The following is a 20,944-nucleotide window of genomic DNA, read 5'->3' as shown; positions in this document are numbered from 1 at the left end:
AAACACTTTAAATAGTAAGATTAAAATTGTACTAAATGATGCTGTTGGTTAGGTATCTGTTGGTTACTTCATGCATGGTATGTATTTAACCAAGTAGTATCAGTGAACTTTTCTGGACTTCAGCATGCTCACCCCATAGGATGCCGCATTGTGAAGAGGTATTAAACCACCTTTGTCTTGGGCATTAACATCTGCTCCGTGCTCTAGAAGATACTCTGCTACTTCCAGGTTATTGTAGCCTGCTGTTAGAATGAAAAAAAGGCAAACATGTCAGCTTAAAAAATATATATATATATAAATGATAATGACCAGAAAATATTGGGTTTTTAATACTTTTTGCTTTAAAAACTAGTTAAGAATGATTAAGAATAAAAAAATGTATAAGATTTATAATAAAAATATATAAAATGATGTCAGGGAAGCATTTTACTGAGTAGCAGCACTCTTCCTCGTCAGGATTTCTTTCCTCTTCTGATGAACTGTATCCAAGAAAGGACACGAGCCTTGGAAGTGCTGGTGATGCCTACCTGCCAGGTGCAGAGGGGTGGAGTTCCTGCCCTGGGTGTCTCTGCAGTTGATATTCTCCGGGGTACAGAGCTTTTGCACTCTCGCCAGGCAGCCCTTCTTGGCAGCATCCAACAAAGCAGCATCTCCTCTCAGCAAGTCCTGAATATCTGTGTCTCCTTCTTTCACCAAATCTAAAGGCGTATTTCCGTCTCTGTTCTTTTTAGTGGGGTCTGCTCCATGCTACAAAATAACCAAATGGTGTTTGTGTTTTCTGTGGCATCTTCATTATGTTTTGTTTCTTTATTTTTAACTTCATTTTCACTCCTCCAAAGAAAAGTACCTATTCTATGTGCATTGTGAAAAACAGAGGCAACATTTGGTGTTTCTTGCAAATTTCCTACTAAGCAACATACTGGATCAGCTTTCTAACTACTTCCCAACCAAAGCCCCATGCCTCAGGATCACCTGTGATGATGAGAGGGAAAGGTGTCAAATGTCTTTTACTTTTGTAGCATATACTATCTCAGACTCTATGCTGTCTTTGGAAACCGCTTTTCCTTTTAATGACTGCCTGGATATTAATGTTAATCAAATCTTAATTATTAATATATAAACATATTCAGTGCTGATGAAATGAGAAGAGGAAGACAGGTGGAAAAAGTATTAATACTCAATTCCAAACGGAATCAGTAAAAATAAAGTTTGGTAATTTAAAAATATTTCTGTTTTAAGTCTGACCACCTATGGTGAAATTAGGTAGAAATATATTAACAATTAACTTGATTTTATAAGTTTAATCATTTATACTTATGAAATAAAGTAATTAAAAGTCAAGAATCTTTATTTACAGGCCTGACACAGATATTATTGGCCCACTGGGGAAATCTAGAATAACCAACCCAGACAGTGAATTCCCAATGACCTAGAAGTTATTTCTTACTTAACCAGTGACAATAAAAATGAGTATCAAATACAGTGTTATTCTTAAAACTCATATGAACGTATCTGATCCCATAAAAGTGGTAGGAGAAGAATTTTATATTTAAGACAAGTTTCTCTCTAGTTTAAAAAAGAGAGAAAGGAAATGATATAAATACATGTCCAGTAATTTTTCACATATTTTAATTTTATATATTTTAATGTTTAATTAATGCTTAATAGTTAGAGATGAGTTTGTTAACAATGATAAAAATAGCTAGCAAGAAAAAAAAAATCAAACGATGGAAAAACACATTTCTTCTTATATAAATATCTTCTGATATTAATTCTGTCAGTTACAGATAAATAACGTAAGCTAATTCAACTCTTTCCAAAACCTACCTTGTTGAATTGTGATGAACTCAACATAATCAAATCAGTTCAGAAAGGCACTTCAGCCACTACTCAAAGCTACGTAAGTATCATGATATCACACTTAAACATCCCCCTAGAACAGAAAACGGAAGCAGTCTCTACAGCACTTACTGCAGTGTATTACAGAATAATTTACCTTGATGTTATTTTACATCCTAACCAAATAATAAATATAATTACCTTATATTTTATAATTTTTAAAAGTACATACTTTTAAAAGGAGCTTGCAGATTTCATATTTTCCTTTAGCTGCTGCTTCATGTAGAGGGGTAAATTTCCATAAGTCCGCCACATTGACAGAAGCCCCGTGTCTTACCAAGAGCTCAGCTACTTCGTAGTGTCCGTATGAACAAGCATTATGAAGGGGCACCAAGCCACTAAACCAAAGAAAATTATTTTAAAGACATACAATAAAGCTGTGTGTTAAAATGATACATACAATAAAATAATTCTCTATGGCATCTGACTATTACTGAGCACTCCCTTAAGAAAAATAATTCTCTGATCTTGAAGTCAGTATTCAGTAATGAAAATAATGACATCAACCAAGAACTCTAGTCACATGTGCAAACTATTCTGTGATGAATTTAAGTTCTGATTACAAGGTAGCTGGCCTTCTAAAAGGACAAAAAGATGTCCCCATAAAAAAGGAGGGTGTCTCAAAAGATAAGTTTAAGTTGCACTTAGTACATAGACACAAGGTATCAAGTTAGTCCTTTCTGCTTAGAGAGATCGGGTTTGTTTTTTGTTTTGAATGTTTTGAGACCAAAAATACTAAGTGCTAAAATGGGGCAACAGAAACAAATGTTGGCTCCTCGCTAATGAACTATAATACTTTGAAAGAGATAGTGATTAATATTAAATGTTCATGTCTGATATGTTTCTTTTAAAAGAGAAATAAATGCAAAATGGTTAACTGAAACCTAGTGAAAGTGAAACTGGTAGTTGCTCAGTCAGGTCCGACTCTGTGTGATCCCAAGGACCGCAGTCCTTTCTGTCCGTGGGATTCTCTAGGCACGAATACTAGAGTGAGTTGCCATCCCCTTCTCCAGGGGATCTTCTCAACCCAGGGGTCGAACCCTGTCTCTTGCACTGCAGGCAGACTCTTTACTGTCTGGGCAACCAAGGAAGCCCAACTGAAGTTTAAGTTGTGTGGTTTATTTCTTAGCAATGTAACTGCACAGGAAGGTGCTTATTTATATTTTGAGATGATATGAAATTAACTCAGGATATGGAAGCTCATTTCAGTTAAAATTTCCTTTGTGCTTTTCTAAATGTCTCCCATGGCTGCTTTAAACCCTGTCTAGATAAACTGAAATAGTTTCATAAGCTAATACAAAAATAGAGAATATCTGAATTAGTAAAAATGAAATTATGTTTCTATTAATATGGATGACTCTGGGATGGATGGCTTCTTTTTGGAGGAGACTATACATTTTTTTTAATAGCAAAAGGAGGGATGAACAATAAACTATGAACTACATAAACATATTTACAAAATTCAATAAAATACTATATATAGGCATTAAAAGGATGAAATGAACTGTTGAGTACTGATATAGACAGACATTCAAGATATACGATTATAAAAAAGGCAAACTGTAGAGCAGACTGTGTGGGATGACATCTTCATTTATGTTAAAACCAAGCCCCACCACAACAGCACACACACTGGTACATGTGCTTCAAAACTCCTGACAACTACAACAAAATTTTGATGTTGTAATCTAGGAGGTGGAATAAGAAGGACTTTTCACTTTCTATACATTTTCATAAACTTTTAATTTGGGGGGATTCCCAGGTGGCTCAGTAGTAAAAATATATCTGCCTGCTAATTTAGGAGATATGGGTTTGATGCATGGGCTGGAGAAGATGACTTGGAGAAGGAAACTGCAAACCACTCCAGTATTTCTGCCTGGGAAATCGCATGGACAGAGGAGCCTGGTGGGCTACAGTCCATGGGGCTGCAAAAAGTTGGACATGACTTAGCTACTATACAACAACAAAGTTTTAAGCATTATGCTTTAAGCTTTAAAAAAAAAAATTTACTTTTTTAACAAGGGGAAAAAATCTATCATGAAAAAAAAAATTTTTTTTTTTTTTTAAAGTATCAAGAAAATGAATTCCACACAGTGACAGTCTAACACGTACCCTTTGTCTTTGGCATGGACATCGGCACCATGGTGGAGGAGGTACTCCACGACAGACACACGGTTGTAGCCTGCCGCGAAGTGTAAGGGCGTGGAATGCCGGCCCTCTAAATCTCTGCAATTCACATTCTGAGGGCTGCAAAGTTGCTTTATTGACACACACACACACAAACACAAAAAGAACATTAGTATTTATTTAAGGATCTTGCACCAAAATAATGCAGGCATCTTGGATAAGTTGTAATTTTCTAATGAATATTTCTTTGATTAGATAATACAAGTGACGTTTTAAAATCAGCAAGATGTTCTGCTTTACAGTGTCTACAAATATTATGTTTGCACAGCAATTTCACCTTTTTCAACATTTCCTGGCCGAAATCCTACTCAAAAAGAAGAAAACATAATAAAGCAAGCATTTCCAAGGCAAATGATGCCTTCCTTTCATTGTTACAAGGCTTTCTTCCCCCTGAGAGCCTGTCTGCTTGTACCAGCACGCTCTTAGCCACCCTTTGCTCAAATAAGATTAACCCTGGCTGACGGCAGAACGACCCAAAATTTTTGCCTGCTTTGACGTGGCAACAAGAAGGCTCTGGAAAAAATTACATTCATTCTGTCTGGGCCACCCCTTTGGCCCTTCGGTCCATCAGAGCAGAGCCAAGCAATCAACAATGTTGTACCTGATCTTCAAGGGGATATTTGTTTAGGTCTACAAGTCAAACTGATTCTGATCACACTAGTTTTTGGCCTTCTGTCTCCTTCAGCTGTGTCCTCCAAATCACCTCTCTGTCACCTGTTTGTTTTCCTTTTGGACATTATCATCTCAGCACAAGCTCAACTCTGTCTGCTTATAAAGCAGTGGAAGCAAAGTCAGGCTGGAGAGGCTGCATCATTGGTGGTGACAGATGGGTGACAAACAAATATCTGAGTAATAATTTATAAAGAATTTCATTTTTTTTCCAGTGAGAGAATTATTATCTACTTGAGAAGTTAATCATCATCTCCATTTTACAGATAAATAAACCAAGGCTCAGAGAGGTTAAGTGACATCCTATGTCCTAGAGTGGTAAGGGGTAGAATTAAAACTCAAACCCCATTTTCCTGATTTTTAATCTTGCGATCCTTCTGCCACTGCTTACTTATTTAATTATTTAGTCATTGCTTACTTATTTAATTATCCCAAATTTAGGGAAGTGATGTGAAGAGAGGTAATGAAAAGAAAACTAAAAAAGGTTAAAAAAAGCAGAGAAAAAGTGACATTTTCTAGGCTACAAGGTCTGATGTCAAGGGTTTTCCAGGTATTTGACAGTCTGGTTGTTGCTCCTGCCACTGTAGTGAGCTGTTGTAACAAAAACTCAGAACCTGGAAGTTAACTATAGATATACTGAGAAGGTGCTGGTAGGGTGAACACAGGATTTTTCAGGTGGTAGTTTTTTTTACACAACAGAAGGAAGTCTGGGCATAAGGGAGAGACTCTATAACCTAAAGAGCCATCATCATTTGGTCAGATTGTATCTTTTCATGACAAGTGAGTCTGTAGCTACATTAATACATAAATTGTAGAATCAAAAAATACTTCCCAACTGCAGGATCTAAAGGATGATTTCCTAGAGCAAAGATGAGAATCTCTTGGAAAAGGTCATGAACACTGTTTCAACTCTACTGTACTATTACCTGGGCTTGCACTAGCTTGCGAATTTATAAGTGTGGTCCAAAATAACACTTGAATTTTAAAAAGTGGAAAGAAATAAAAAGAGCATTCATATAACCAGAAGTAAAGTGACTAAAAAGTGATTTAATGAAAGACACATACTAGGAAATTCTTCATAAAGATCTCCCCTTATGAGTCCACTCTGCTCATCGCTTTTATTGTTTGAATTTGAGTTGTTTCACTTACAAGCTTAAAATGAATTGGGAAGCAAAGGTTTCAAAGAGCTACCCAAGACATTAAAAAGCACTGACATACCTTCACAGTTTCCAAGTCTCCGGCTTTAGATGCTTCTAAGAGTCGATAGTCAACGTCAGAAGTGCGTATAGGTGTACTTTCTGCAGAAAAGACAAGGGAAGATTACTGCTGGTTTTTAAGGAGCCACAGAGTAGCAAAGGAGGGAAAACTATTTGGTAAATGGAAAGAGAGATGTTAACATAAACGCTGTCAGAGTGTACCATTAAAACTTTACTATTGTATACTGTTGGTAACTACAGGCTTGTGAGATAAAAGTGCTGGTTTCTAAAAGTGGATCTCAAACCTGGTGTTAACATGGGTTGTTAAATAAACCTTTAAAATATTGCCCAGAACAGAACCCCAATAATTTACTATACATTCTATATAATTGATGTATTCTTTCAGGAGTCATTATAGACATAACCTGGAATTGGATTAGTAAATACAGGTACAACTATAAAGTTCAGCCAGTATATGGTCTATAGACATACAAATTTTTTGTAGAAATATTAATTTAAAAAATTATATTGTCTTCTAAATAAAAAAAAGAATTCTCTTTAAAAAGAAACCTTTATAAGCACAAGATTTTACCACCAAATTCTATTATTTGTATTATCCTTCCTGATCAATAAAAAATATGAAGACTTAAACTAAAAAGTTCTGGCAAATACTAAATTAGGCATTTAATGACCCATATAATGTTTTATCTTACTAATCAATTTTTAAGAAGAATTATCAAAATAATAAAAAATTTTCATTTGTGATTCAGTATTTAATTTTATCTTTTATTAGCAGCCATATATTCTAACTTTATTCATTTGGAAGACATTTTAAAAGCATTGCTGGAGCAGTCTGCTTAATTTATTCAATCCTTTCCTCCCCATTTTATCAATTACCTCTAAAAACTACATATAATATTATGAGAAATTCTGATGTAATAGCTATATGTTTGCCTGATTTATAGTTCCAAATTGCAGAAACTAACCTAAAATCCACTATTAAATGGTTCTTAGTACAAGTATAAGAGAAAAATTTGGAATGTTTGAAGTTAAAGAATTACAAAAAGGAGAATGCTGATGGGCAGGGCCACAGGCTAAACTGTAAGCAAAGAAAGGCAGGAAAAATTTTCAGGCCAAGAAAACATTCCAAAGAGCCCCTTAAAGCAAGGGGCACAAAGTCTGTGTATCAGTGGACAGACCTGGAAGCGGAAGAACAGAAAGCAAGGTCTGTCTGTATGAACTTACCACTCAGAATCTGCTGCACGGCCTCGTTCCCCATCTGTGCTGCTGTAAAGCCTTGTAAGGAGATGATGGAGGGATCAGAGCCGTAACTCAGCAGCAGGCGGCATGTCTGCAGATGACCAGCAAGGGCAGCTCTATGCAAAGCGGTCTGACCAAGGGTGTCCAGTGCATTCATCTGAAAAATCATTGAAGGGGGCACATGGGACTGAGCAGCTGTTTTGTTCCCCTTTACACCCTACTAAATAAATTCTTGAGAAAAATCAATTGTCGACTTTTATGAAAAATACAATAGACTATTTATAAACTATTCATGAACTCTTGCATACTGATTCTAAAGAAATACCATCTTCTTAGCTGCCCTTCTCTGACCATCTTATCGAAAATTATAGTATACCCATCTCTTCCCTGAATGACTGCCTTCCTGTCCATCCTCCATTCCTTGCCACTCTCCTTGACAACTCGAGGTCTCTGTAAGGTCCCCAAGGTCTGGTACTCTTGTCTGAGGTTCACTGCCTGCCACAGCAAAGATGCACATTAAATACTTTTGGATGAATGGGTTCTACCAAACTTGTTCCCAGAATGTAAAGGCAATAGAGTAAGTAAGCAAAGATAAAGTAATTAATTGTATTTCTTTTCTAATTTTAGTAAATGATTATAATAGAATGACCTAATTGCACTACAAACACATTTAACCAAAAACTTGTTTCAAAAATTCAAAAGTTCCATTTTTAAAACTTTGAAAAATCATAATGAAAGAATGGTTACTTTTAAGATGGTTAAGACAATGTTAAACTTTGGGATCATGTTTATAATTTGATCAAAACTAACTAGTCCTAACCTGTTTTCTGGAATGCCCCAGTAAAGACTACTCTAGTCAGACCAAAGTCCACATTCATTGTACACGGTGCTTCTCTCAGAGAAGCCCTTTGTTCTGCCTTTCTGGATTATGAGATTCATGGCAAGTCTCACCTTTTCTAGGATGTCTTCCTTGATTACTTTAAACCTTGATGATTACTTCCTTTCTGAACACCTATATCAATTCAGCACTATTTTAGAAAGTAGAACACTGGGATAGTGTTTGTTAACCAAGTAAAATTAAGGTTACTGAAATATGGACTATATTGCATAGGTTTTCTGTGTCTAGAATGTTCCTATTAATGGTACACAGTAAATTCTCAAATACATACTGGCTAGTTATTCAAAACACTTGTGTACCCCCCCACCAAATACAAGAATAAGAGACGATTTAAGACAATTGGTCTTCCTGTCTCCAGTCTTTCACTGTTGGCAAGGGTTCAAATAAATTCTTAACAGTGTTTCACAAGATTCACCATGAAATACTGACAAATTTAATTATATCGTATTTGCCAGCAGAAAAATGACTATTTATACTTAAAGCACAGTCATTATTAGCATGTACTGATGGAAAACACAAGTGGTCAAACTAAATTTGAATTTTTCTATGGATTACGTTCTCATCACAGGAGAAGAACTTAAAACTGAGAACATTCTAATCGTTAACATTTTCCTGGAATTTGCATAAAACACCAATTCAATTACAGTGATGGAAATTCTCAATCCAGTTCATCAAATCATGAGAACACAGTTTGAGAACTACTAGTCTAAAATACAGATCTTACCAAGTTACTCCTCAGCTCAAACACAGGGACTCTTTCGTGCCGTCACATAAACTTGTATCCCTCCACATTTCATTAAAGACCATCTGTCATTTACTTTTACATCACCACCCCTTCTACAGTAATTTTTTCATCACAATCTGATAGGCTTGCTATGCTCCAACGTACACTGAAACTCTATTTTCTGGAGCTGCAGTTTCTAAAGTCATTGCAAAAGGTAAAATTTGCCTTTGGCCAAGATTATCCTTGAAGATACCTTAGCAATGCAGTGGTAGAGACAGATATAGTTTCTCAGTAAACCCAACATCAGCCAGTTTCACTTCCAGTGTCTGAGCAAATCAACTAAACACCAGATGAAGTGCAGAGAATATTTTTAAACACTAACAAAACACTGTGTGTAAGAAGTGGTTATCTCTGTAAATACGCGTGGTGGAACTGAGTGCAACACAGAAAACTGCAGATTCACCTCTCCCATTTCTCACTCGCTCCGGGGCATGCACTCATGGAGTGCAACACTGAGCAAAAATCACCACTCCCGAGCATAAGGAAGGGACGCAACTACATTTACTAAGTACTTACCAATATTAGACTCTGTGCCTGATACTATATGTTTTAATATATTGTAAGCTATTTAAAAGCAGAGCCTATGCTTTTAAGATTTTCCTAAAGAGAATGACTGAGTACTGTAATGATATGTGGCCGGAAATGTATAGGACATAAAATTATGACTAAAAAATGCCCCAAACTGTTCTGGAAACCAGTAAGCAGACGATAAGGAAATGGTAAGGGGACTTTCTCCAAATTCTAGTCAGTGTGAACAGCCTAGTCTCAACAGCTAACTGTGAGTTCACCTCTTGTCTAAGCTTAAAGGAAATGGTAAGGGGACCTTCTCCAAATTCTAGTTAGTGTGAACAGCCTAGTCTCAACAGCTAACTGTGAGTTCACCTCGTCTAAGCTTAAGCTATCTTTGTCCACATCACTTATGTGGTAATTCATCGTGACTTATTCTGTGACATTTCTGAACTTAGCAATGTGAACTCACAGAATTTTACATTAACTATGAACATGTGATGATGTCCCAATCTGATTTCAAGTAATCTGAGAACTGAAAACGGTCTGTATATTATTTTAGCTATTTTTTTTCTGTTCAAATCAGGGCAAATTAAAATTGAAATTAAAAGAAAGAATAGTAAAAATAAAATCCACAATAGAGGGACAAAGATAGGCATCTGAAACAGGTCTATATCCTGGTAGACAGAAACTACAACCTAGGGAACAGGTGGCAGGCATACTGTAAACTTTTTAGCTTGAAGTTAAGAAACACTGGGCTTCCCTGGTAGCTCTGATGGTAAAGAATCTGCCTGTAATGCAGGAGGCTCGGGTTCAATCCCTGGGTCGGGAAGAGCCCCGGTAAAGGAAATGGCAACCCGCTCCAGCACTCTTGCCTGGAGAAGTCCGTTGAAGAAGAGTCTAGCGGGCTACAGTTCATGGGGTCGCAAAGAGTTGGACATGACAGAGCAACTAACACTTCCATTTTTTTTTTTTTGAAACTGTTAACTTCTATTTTTTTTTTTTTTTTCTTTTTACATGTGTTCCCCATCCTGAACCCTCCTCCCTCCCCATACCATCCCTCTGGGTCGTCCCAGTGCATCAGCCCCAAGCATCCAGTATCGTGCATTGAATCTGGACTGGCATCTCGTTTCATACATGATATTTTACATGTTTCAATGCCATTCTCCCAAATCTTCCCACCCTCTCCCTCTCCCACAGAGTCCATAAGACTGTTCTATACGTCAGTGTCTCTTTTGCTGTCTCGTATACAGGGTTATCGTTACCATTTTTTGTTTTTTAAAGAAACATTAACTCTGTATCATCCCCCTTTTTTTAAAAAAAATAAGTCTTAAACTAATTTTGTTGAATACTGCTAAATGATTATGCCAACTATCATACACACATCTTAAGTCTACATTTCTGTAATTGGTTTTCTAAGAGAAAGTAGTATCCTAGGAAGTTTATCTTCCTGAAGCAGGATTTGCTCATGCCATCTGCCTATTCAAAAATTTCCAATGGCTCTCCAAGTATTATAAGAACAAACCCCAAACTCTCCAATTGAGACTACTAAGACCTTGCTCCAATATGTCTTTTCAGATTTTCCTTATTTCCCCATGAACTAAGTACCTATTATTCTATCTACTGAACTAACTAGTCATTAACTTGTGACTAACAAACTCCTTTGCTGTCCTGATTGAGTCATTATTTAAAATGTATTCTGAGCAAAAATCAACCACTCACTAGTATAAGAAAGGGATGCCAACTATATTTACTGCTATTTCTATAGATCTAATTCCTGGACATTCCTAGTGAAAATTCTATTTTGTTCATGAAATTTCTCCCATTCTCTCCCCAGCCTGCCACCACTAACAGAAGTAATTGGTTTCTCCTCTAAATAACAATTTACCTGTCCTCTCCAATCTGATAATAGACATTCAAGTAGACTGTATTAGTTGAGACTATTTTTTAGATTTTAAGTCCCTTAAGACAAGAAGCTTTATCAACTTCAAACTTCCTATATACCTCATGGTAATAAGTGCAACGCCTTGTATACTGGGTGTTTGAAAATGATTGGTAAATGGATGGTTTAAAAGAATGACAAATTAGTAAATTCTGTTGATAAATACAGTTTTCGATATACCATTCTGTATAATGAACAGAGACTACTGAAACATTCTCTAACCAAAAACCATGTATTCTTCTTTCCCCAGAATCTGGAGGGAAAAAAAGCTACATGCCTGTGTTGATAGAATTGTTTAATACTGAAAATAACTGACTCACTTTATCTGCAGTAAAAGTGTAATTTAAGTTTTTACAGATTATTACAGGCCACTGTTATCCATGGTAGGATGTACACAGGTCAAAGCATCTCCTATGAGGAATGAAATAAACAAAATGACTACCAATTTAATTCTGAGCTAGAGTTCTGCTACAGTGATCAATATTTTACTCAAAGGTTTTTAATCCTTTAATGTGTTATGAATCCATCGCAGAGTATAGAATTTTTCTAGGAAGTTAAATTTTAATATAATCTGAGAAACATGATTAGTGTTTACTAGCCACACTTGAGTATTATTATTTGTAAATCTCAACATCCACATGGAATTTTAAAAGAAGAAATCAGGTTTTCTGAAAAGAGATATATTATATTCTAATGGTACTTATTTTCTTTGCTTTCTTAAAGGGGTACTCACACTGCCCACATGCCCTAACTGTCAGAGAAATAAGTTGCGGAGCATAGCTGATTAGACTCGAGGTGCCAATGCCATGGCTGTGCTAAACAAACTGAAGTCTTATTTATGCTCCCTTTCTCATCTCTGAGATGAGATGGCAAATGCAGGTGGTATATTTCTAAGCCAAAAGTTTATAAAGTAAGGGCTGTGAAGATCATATTCAGGCCACAGAGAAGTACAACAGAAAAATACAGTCTATAAAAAGAAGAATGAAACAGATGAACAAAGACTGGCAGAGAAAAGAAACTCATGCAATCTCAGAAAGAGAGAGACATATACAGAGAGAATGGCAGCTAAGGAAACTAACAGTTATTTCCAAATTTATTGTTCTGTCTTTTGTGAATTTCAGCTATAACTCCTGCAGATCATTTCTTTGGGATTAACTCTGTGGTTATCTCACAGAAGTAATAAGCCAGATTTCTACTTCTGCCTAATCTATATCCAGTCAATCTAACTGAATGGTAACTAAAATGTCTCTGAGACACTGGCCCCTTGGGACTTTATTCTGATATGATCAAACCTCAGATATTATTTGAACTATAAAAGCTACTTGGGATCTACATTTTTAAAAGCACTTTAACACTTTTGGGCTGACAGAATCTGCTTATCAACTCACCTCTGAAAGAGAATTAATAAAATCCTTATAATAAGCTAACACATTTCTCTAAAGACAGCAAAGATTCTTAATCACTCTCAATGTGAGAAATAAGTTCATTAAACACCAATTAGTATTGACACAATTTCTTTTTACATACAGTATAAATAAATCTGTCAAATTGAGACATGAACATCAAAAAAATTTCTTCATGTTCCACACATTTAACAGATGCTCATTAATGACAAAACAGTAGTGCTTTCAAATATGAGAAAAAGAACTTCTGAATTAAACCTTTTGTTTCTAGGTACTAACAATACCAATATGCAACTGGGGCTTAGGTTCTACTTAATAATGACAGTAGACAAAGCAGTAGCAATAGAATGCAGAATGTCAGAGTAGATTAACAATAATAAAGAATGTCTTTATGTCTCTCTTATTTAGGGTTTACAGTAATCTTGTAAAGCAGGGGGCTCATAGACATATTTTTTTTAAGATACAGACATTTACTCCTGTAAAAGTGGACTTCTCAAATAAGTTGGTTAATAACCCCATTTTCTTATAACCATCATTTCCTTACTAGTCCTTTGTCTTCTATCCTTTTACTGAATCCTGCCTGTTTGCCTCTCCAGACCCATAATATCATCCTTGACCCTGCTTCGTCTCCTGGGAAAATCACTTCTATAGATGACAGCAATGGCTTTTTTGTCTTTAACTTTTTGTTGTATTTGGCCAGAGGGTGGTGGGCAGGACCGGAATGAGGAATGTGGATGAGGTCTACCCTTATCAAAGGCTACAGATGCTGTCAGGCAGTCTTCTCTAGCTAGCCCCCGCTTTTGCGCCCCTTCAGGCCCAGGGATGACAATGGCTCCCACTTGCTGCTGGTACTACCTCATTCCTGTTGATTTCCTAAACCTTGCCCACACCTTTGTATATAATTTATTAAATATTCCCCAGATTACCCACTTTGAGTGTGTATTTATTGCCAAAACCCTAATTAATACAATTTTCTACCTCTATACCTTTGGAATATCTCCTTCAAAAGTGTGTGTGTGTGTGTGTGTGTGTGTGCACGCTCAGTCCTGTCCAACTCTTTGTGATCCCATGTACTGCAGCCCACCAGGCTCCTCTGTCCATGCAATTTTTTCAGATGAGAATACAAGAGTGGGTTGCCATTTCCTTCTTCGGGGATCTTCCCGAGCAGGGATCAAACCTACATCTCTTTTGTCTCCTGCAGTGGCAGGCGGATTCTTTACCACTATGCCACCTGGGAAACCCCCTCTTCCCACTACTGTTCCACAAAGATGAGCAACCCTCAAAGGTTCTTTCCTTGACTCTCAGCTCATCTCTCCACATTCTCTACCTGAAACCTTCCTCATTCCCACAGCGTGTGATCATTATGTCAAGGGCTTCCCAATACATATTTCTAATCCCAAACTCTCTATCATGCTCCAGTGCTGTGTTCCCAACTACTAGTTTTATTTAATGTCCTTCTATTCCTCCTATCATATTAACTCCAAGTACAAAATCATTGCCAACACATAGCTTTCTTACTTCCTTAACTGTACCACCATTTTCTAAGTCTATTCAAGCACCCAATTCACTTTCAAGTAACACAGCTTAGTATTTCACAGTCTTTCACAAATGACTTTCGTCATTCTCTTCCTTCTTCACTACTGATGCCACTAAACTGATTCAGGATTAGCTTCAAGTTTGGTAACTGCATTAACTTTCAAACTGGTATTTGTCATAGAAACCAGCACATTATCGTTATCATTTTACATCTCAATGGTGAACTAGTGGATCAAAAATTAGAAAGTGATTATACACATGTCTTATATAAAATTTAGATAATGAAGGGAAATACATATTATATAAGTTTAGAAAGACAAATATGGAAAAAATTACAACACTCATACTTACTACTAATTAAAGAAAGTATGGTTTGTATGCAAGGTACTATATAACATATATATATATATATAAGCTCATTTAATTTTTACCAAAACAAAACAACAGTCACACTTGTAGGGGAGATATTAATACCCATATATTACTAATGAGTCAACTGAGGTTCAGGAAAATTAAGTCCAAGGTCATAAAACTAGAAAGTGGAAGATTCCAAACAGAAAAGTATACCTGCTTATGTTATGTACACAATGTGCTTAATTTAACAGGCACAATGAACCTAAACTTTGTATTACCAAGCTTTACTCAAAAGAATGTTTTGGCTTATATTACCAAGTTCTATTTAAGTAAGACAAATTAGTTAATGGCATCAGATCTCCCTACCAAATTCTCTGCCATTTCTGATTTACTAGTCTTAGCTTAAGAACTGGGAGCACGGTGAGGAGGTGAAGACAGCAGAAGGGTAGAAGCAGCATAAGAGAGCTGAATGTAATTCAAGGGTAGGCTTGCTTGTTGGGAAGGTGCTTTTAGATCAAATGGAAAAAATGAGTTGTTCAAAAATCAAATTGAAACCATAAGTTCCCCAGAAAGAACACCAGGCAGGCAAACATTAGGGCCCATCAGTAGCTAAATTGGGTTTTTACAGTGAGCTTTTACTAATGCTAGTCACCAGATAAAACAACCCTAAGGGACAGCAGTCTGCCTTGGGATCAGGGAATGAATGAATGGGAGGGTGGAAATAGGTATCTGTGGGTTCATAGCCCTGCTTAATTTTTTTTCCATTTAAGGTGCTTAGTAGCAGGAGTTCTCAATTTTGTTGAACTACAGTGGGAGGACTAGGGAAGATATAGTAGTCTAAAAGTCATTCTACAACACTGGCAGGGCGTTTAAAATTATACACATGCCTGACTGATGAATTGTGACGTTATTGATGAGAATGTACTGTGAACATGAAGGGCAGAAAAAGATTTAGAGCCACAGACCTAGAGTAATGCTGACTAGGATAGGTTATATAAAATAATGTTATTTCTCATTGAACTTTCATGAAATAAAATGACTCATGGGAGGCAACAAATAGATACTTTCCCAAAATGAAGGGCATTATTCATGGTTGTTCAAGTACATTATAAATGCCATAAGATATTTTTAAAAATAGGTCAATGATAAACATACAATGGTCTTAACAGTAGCAGAAAGCCCACTTAGCTTATTATTTTCTGCTTGGTAGAGCAACAAGACATTATTTATGTAAGAACACAGTAGCTGTACCCTCGAAACAGGTAGTAAATCTGTAGAACTGCTCCTTTCATTCGGTTCATCCTGCCTCTTTAATTAAAAACATCAACGGTCCTTTTAAAGCAAGGATATACTAATTTTTGGATCATGCACTTCAGGAGTAAAAATGTGTTTTGAGAACCCTCTCAATATTCATTTATGTTCATCTGTAAATTATAACCAAGCAGTGCTAAACTAATGTATAATGAATATTATAAAACTTATATAAAAGGAGAAATTACAGAGGATGTGAAGCAGATGAAACAATAAAATATTTAAAAAATTTTAAATTATCAGTTGTACAAAATGTCATTTGGCTCAATTAAAAGATTTTTAAAAATCTTATAAAACTGTGATATAGATTTGAGGGTGTGATTCTAGGTTCATTTTCAATAACAGCTAGATTTCACATAGATATGTGGTGCAACTGGGAAAAGTACATTCTTGCGAAGTCTTCTAAATCACAATGCTTATTTTTAATTTTTTATGTAATTTACTATGTTAAGGCTTTAATTGAATTTTGCTAGCAAAATTGCATCTTTCTTGATTCTTGCAAACTTATCATAAGATACTGCACTAAAATGTCATAAATAGGTTCAAAAACTACCTAACAAATTAAAAAAAAACAACAACTTTAAAACAGGTTAGAAAATTCTGTTGCCCAGTTTCAAATTATACAGATAAAAGCTAGTTGATAAACATACATCATTTTTTGGCAAGAAACTCAAAAAACAGCAGATATTTTCTAAAAACTGATTTTCAAAATGGCCTCTTCATTTGTTAAAAGTTCCTTTTAAAAAGCAGTTACTTTCTCATTCATTTCTCTAAAATATGTAACTTTGATCTTTAAGGTTCTGATTATGTTTCTTTTTAAAAATATGTACCTACATGCAAGTAATAATCATTTGTCACTATATAGAACTATAAGCAAATTTTGAACTCACTTTCATTAAGAAAAAAAAAGGCAAAACAACTAAGTATGTCAATTCCTGAAAAATCCTCATTTATGAAATAGCCAGATAAACCTTTCTTTAAGATTGTCATGGTTGTTTCCTCTGATTTTCAACAATGGTATTTATCAAGATGCTACCATTTAAAATAATACCCATTAATCTATTCATGTAAAGTGCAACGTGTCACATCGTGCTGGATGTGAGCAGATGAGTGAGTGTATCCCTGTCAATCCACCACACACACACACACACACACACACACAGATTGATGGCAGTATCAATCTGTGTGTGAAATAGTAGTAGATGTTAATTTCTCTGTTCTTAAGAAGTTAATAAATTACTAGGGCTTCCCAGGTGACACAGTTGGTAAAGAATCCACCTGCCAGTGCAAGAGACGCAGGTTTGATTCCCCAGTTGGGAAGATCCCCTGGAGTAGGAAATAGTAGTAGATGTTAATTTCTCTGTTCTTAATAAGTTAATAAATTACTAGTTATTAATAAATTACTCTTTCAATAAATAAAAATTCTAGTATTTTCCCCCTCCACCCAGTGGCTCCTCTTGTATGTTCCATAGAGTGTCTATATCATACTTTGGGGACCCCTGCTTTAAAATATACACTCTTGCTTTCTTTCCTTAGTTTCTGCTAAGGTGCTTGGGTCTTCCGAGGAAGCTAAGGCCATTTTGGGGTGAGGCCCTCACTTCATCCAGCAACTAGCACGGCGCCTGGCAGCTCCCACCGAGCACCCAACCGCACCATGGCCTCCGTCTCGGAGCTCGCCTGCATCTACTCTGCCCTCATTCTGCACAACGATGAGGTGACAGTCACAGAGGATAAGATCAATGCCCTCATTAAAGCAGCCGGTTTGTTTGCAAAGGCTTTGGCCAATGTCAACATCAGGAGCCTCATCTGCAATGCGGGGGCTGGTGGACCTGCTCCGGTAGCTGGCGCTGGACCAGCAGGAGGTCCTGCCTCATCCACCACTGCTGCCAGCTGAGGAGAAGAAAGTAGAAGCAAAGAGAAGAATCTGAAGAGTATGATGATAACATGAGCTTTGGTCTTTTTCACTAAACCTCTTTAGTAACATATTCAATAAAAAGCTGAGCTGCTAAAAAAAAAAATTGTTGCGGATTTAAAAAATTTCACGTTCAAGTACCTCTGAAAAACAACCAGCTTGTTTCCTTCAAGCAAAATTTCCTCAAGCAATTCATGGGAGTCCTGGAGTTGCAGATAATGTCACTCAGACAATGCCAATAAAAATGGTTATTAAAATTTTATTTCTTTTTATTGAGGTTATGTGAAAAAATGATTACCATTACTGGTTTGAAGGAACAAATGTTCTTTAAAATAAGTAGCAATATTTTGCCCATCATTTACATAAATTATTTTCTGATAAGCCATCATTGATGTTGACTACCAAAATATATCAATTCCAGTATTAAGGTAAAACAGTGTAAAGTTGAAATGCATTTCAAACGGTAAGACCCTAACCACATTTATTGCTTTAGAGAAGAATGACAGTAAAGTACAACATAAAGCACCAGGAATTACCTCTATTAGCAACCAGATTTAAATCAGCTTTAAAAGAGAATCAGTGAATTCAAACACATGTTAACAGTCCTTTATAAGATTAATTTCTTCAGGAGAATCAGAGAGGAGAGGAACAATCTTTAAGTGCAGCTAGATACTCAGTGCCGAGACTGGCACCTTATCTCAGGTGTGCCTTTTACCTTTGCTCCGTGTTTATGCAGAACTTCCATGACATCATTGTGGGCTCGCTCTGCCGCAACGTGCAGGGGAGTCATGAAACTGCGGAGAGGAGAAAGGAAAAGGTCACCTCTTAACTTGTACCGCAGTATTGCTTTAACTACAGAGCAACGCCTTCTGCGACTGCACTTACTCTTTATTTTTCTCATTAACATTTGCTCCTTTTCGAAGTAACAATTCTGTCACTTGTTTGCGTTTGGGATGCAGCGAGGCCACAGCACAGTGCTGTAACATAAAGAAAAACCAGTGGATAAAATAAACTGTGTAAAAGTAGATTTCTGAATTGAAAAGCACCTGCTGACTATTTAAAACACTGCTGTCTCAAAACATATATTTTCACATTACGGAGACGACCAAAATTCCTCCTAAATACACTGCGAGTATGAAACACAAGCCTTTAAATCAAGGTGAAATTATGTTCTTAGTTGAGCATTTAGAGAGACTTCATTCCTTTCCCTTTAGCCAATAAGCAATTATCCAGTATATATTTACTTGAGGTATCAGAATACTGCCTCTCCGAAGCTAAAAAAATTCATAACTGAATTACCCAGTCCTCCAGTAGGTTGTCAGCCACAAAAGTCAGTATTTCTCAAGCTCTTCCCCAGAGGTACTCCTAACACCATTGGAGAATAAGTCCATATGCCCAGGGATAGGTAAGAAGGTAAGAGACTTGAAGGAGCTTAGAGAGAGACGTATTCTCAGAAATTTTATGTTTTATCCTCTATTTATACAACCTTTGTGTTCAACTTCACTTCATATTTGTATTAAAATTTAAAAAGTAAAAAACTATGTACTAATGAATAAAATGAACACTCTGAAAAAGCAGGTCAGGTTTAGTCCATGGCTTTGAGTGTGTCCTGGCATATACTGTGTAGCCTGAATGTATCTAAACCCCTGCATGGGGGCCACAAATACAGTTGGCCTATTTTGGTTTGGTAACTCTTACAATGTTGTTTTCAGCAGGTATTGCCTACAGTTTGACCCTTCTGTGCCAGATATAAGTTAAGAATGTTAACTGAAGCATATTTAGAGGTTTGTGATAGAGGCATCCCTTATGCTTAAATTCTGTATTAAAGTGTAATCCAACCAGTCCTATACCTGAAACTTAATGTGATCATTGACAAAGAAAACAGAATCATCTTTCTCCAAGTACATTAACAGAAAGAAGATGAATAGTTTAAAAAAAACAATATTTACAGTCTGGAACAAAAAATTTCCTAGTCTTACTATATTTCATTAAGGAATATAATAATTCTTTGACTACAATTGCTCAAAAGGATGAGGCAAGTACCTTTGAAAATAATTTAATCTTCTGTAGAAAGCAAATTTTATCTAGCAACTAGCAACCACAAGAAAAGGGAGATTCTATGAGAAAATCACATTTTGTATTTCATGAGCAAAAAGTAGGTTTGTTATAATATGGTTGGATAAAGGCAAATGTAAAAATAATTTTCAAATTAAGGTTGAGCAAATGGCTCTTCTCTCACCCATGAAAGCAATCATCTCCTGAACCAAATTTAAAAATCAATGCAACCAATATTAAAATGCAAATTCCTGGCACTTGAGATACTAAAGTTACCTTAAGGTTTCTGAAATGAAAATTGTATTTTGAGTTTACACTACTGTTACAGACCCAAGGAACGGATTAACAATAAGATCTTACCAGTGCAGTTTCATGAGACTGTGGCTGTTTGAAATTAATGATTTCCAGAGCAAGTGTTTTTTTAACTTTGGCTAGGTCTGCTTCTCTGGCTGCTTGTAGCAAAGAGTGACCTTTAAATTCATCTGTTAATGAAATAATGGTGACATATAAATCTTTAAAATCTATAAAAATCATTATCATGATTATAAAGTAGGAAACTTATTAATTGTACATATTCCTCTATTTTAGCGACAGCCACAACATGACAAAACAATGATACAAGTGCAGAGGAGGAGGGTGTAGGTTAATGAAAATGTCTGAAATAAGACTATTTTCTACTCAGCGTTCACATACAGATACACATATAAAGATACTCACTCCAGCAAAGTTTTAAATCAAGTTGACTTAAATGTACACCAAACAGAAACCAGTTAAGTAATTTGTGAACACTTATACACTGGAATAGGCTTCCCTGGTGGCTGAGAGATTAAAGCATCTGCCTGCAATGTGGGAGACCTGGGTTCGATCCCTGGGTTGGGAAGATCCCCTGGAGAAAGAAATGGCAACCCACTCTAGTATTCTTGCCTGGAAAATCCCTTGGATGGAGGAGCCTGGTGGGCTACAGCCCACGGGGTTGCAAAGAGTCGGACACAACTGAGTGACTTCACTTTCACACACTGGAATACTTTCTA

General features: G+C 36.2%; 1 protein-coding gene and 1 pseudogene across 2 annotated transcripts in view; one reads left to right on the top strand and one right to left on the bottom strand.

Annotated features, from left to right (window-relative positions):
• The window catches only part of TNKS (tankyrase), a 160,174-nt gene that overhangs the window by 33,522 nt on the left and 105,708 nt on the right, over positions 1–20,944 (bottom strand). For both annotated transcript variants that reach the window (XM_086379630.1, XM_086379631.1), the window contains exons 9-17: positions 20,274–20,395; positions 18,744–18,835; positions 18,574–18,652; positions 7,197–7,368; positions 5,974–6,053; positions 4,012–4,157; positions 2,072–2,237; positions 528–747; positions 133–242 (exon numbers count right to left, since the gene is read on the bottom strand). In XM_086379630.1, the coding sequence (XP_086235756.1) occupies positions 133–242; positions 528–747; positions 2,072–2,237; positions 4,012–4,157; positions 5,974–6,053; positions 7,197–7,368; positions 18,574–18,652; positions 18,744–18,835; positions 20,274–20,395 (1,187 nt within the window). The remainder of the gene's footprint in view (positions 1–132; positions 243–527; positions 748–2,071; positions 2,238–4,011; positions 4,158–5,973; positions 6,054–7,196; positions 7,369–18,573; positions 18,653–18,743; positions 18,836–20,273; positions 20,396–20,944) is intronic.
• On the top strand, positions 17,490–17,914 carry LOC147343681 (large ribosomal subunit protein P1 pseudogene; annotated as a pseudogene).

The sequence above is a fragment of the Bos grunniens genome, chromosome 27, assembly GCF_055505025.1.
Source record: "Bos grunniens cultivar Pamir isolate PY7600 chromosome 27, Bosgru_T2T1.0, whole genome shotgun sequence".
Classification (NCBI taxonomy): Eukaryota; Metazoa; Chordata; class Mammalia; order Artiodactyla; family Bovidae; genus Bos; species Bos grunniens.
This window is presented reverse-complemented; position numbering and strand designations above follow the sequence as displayed.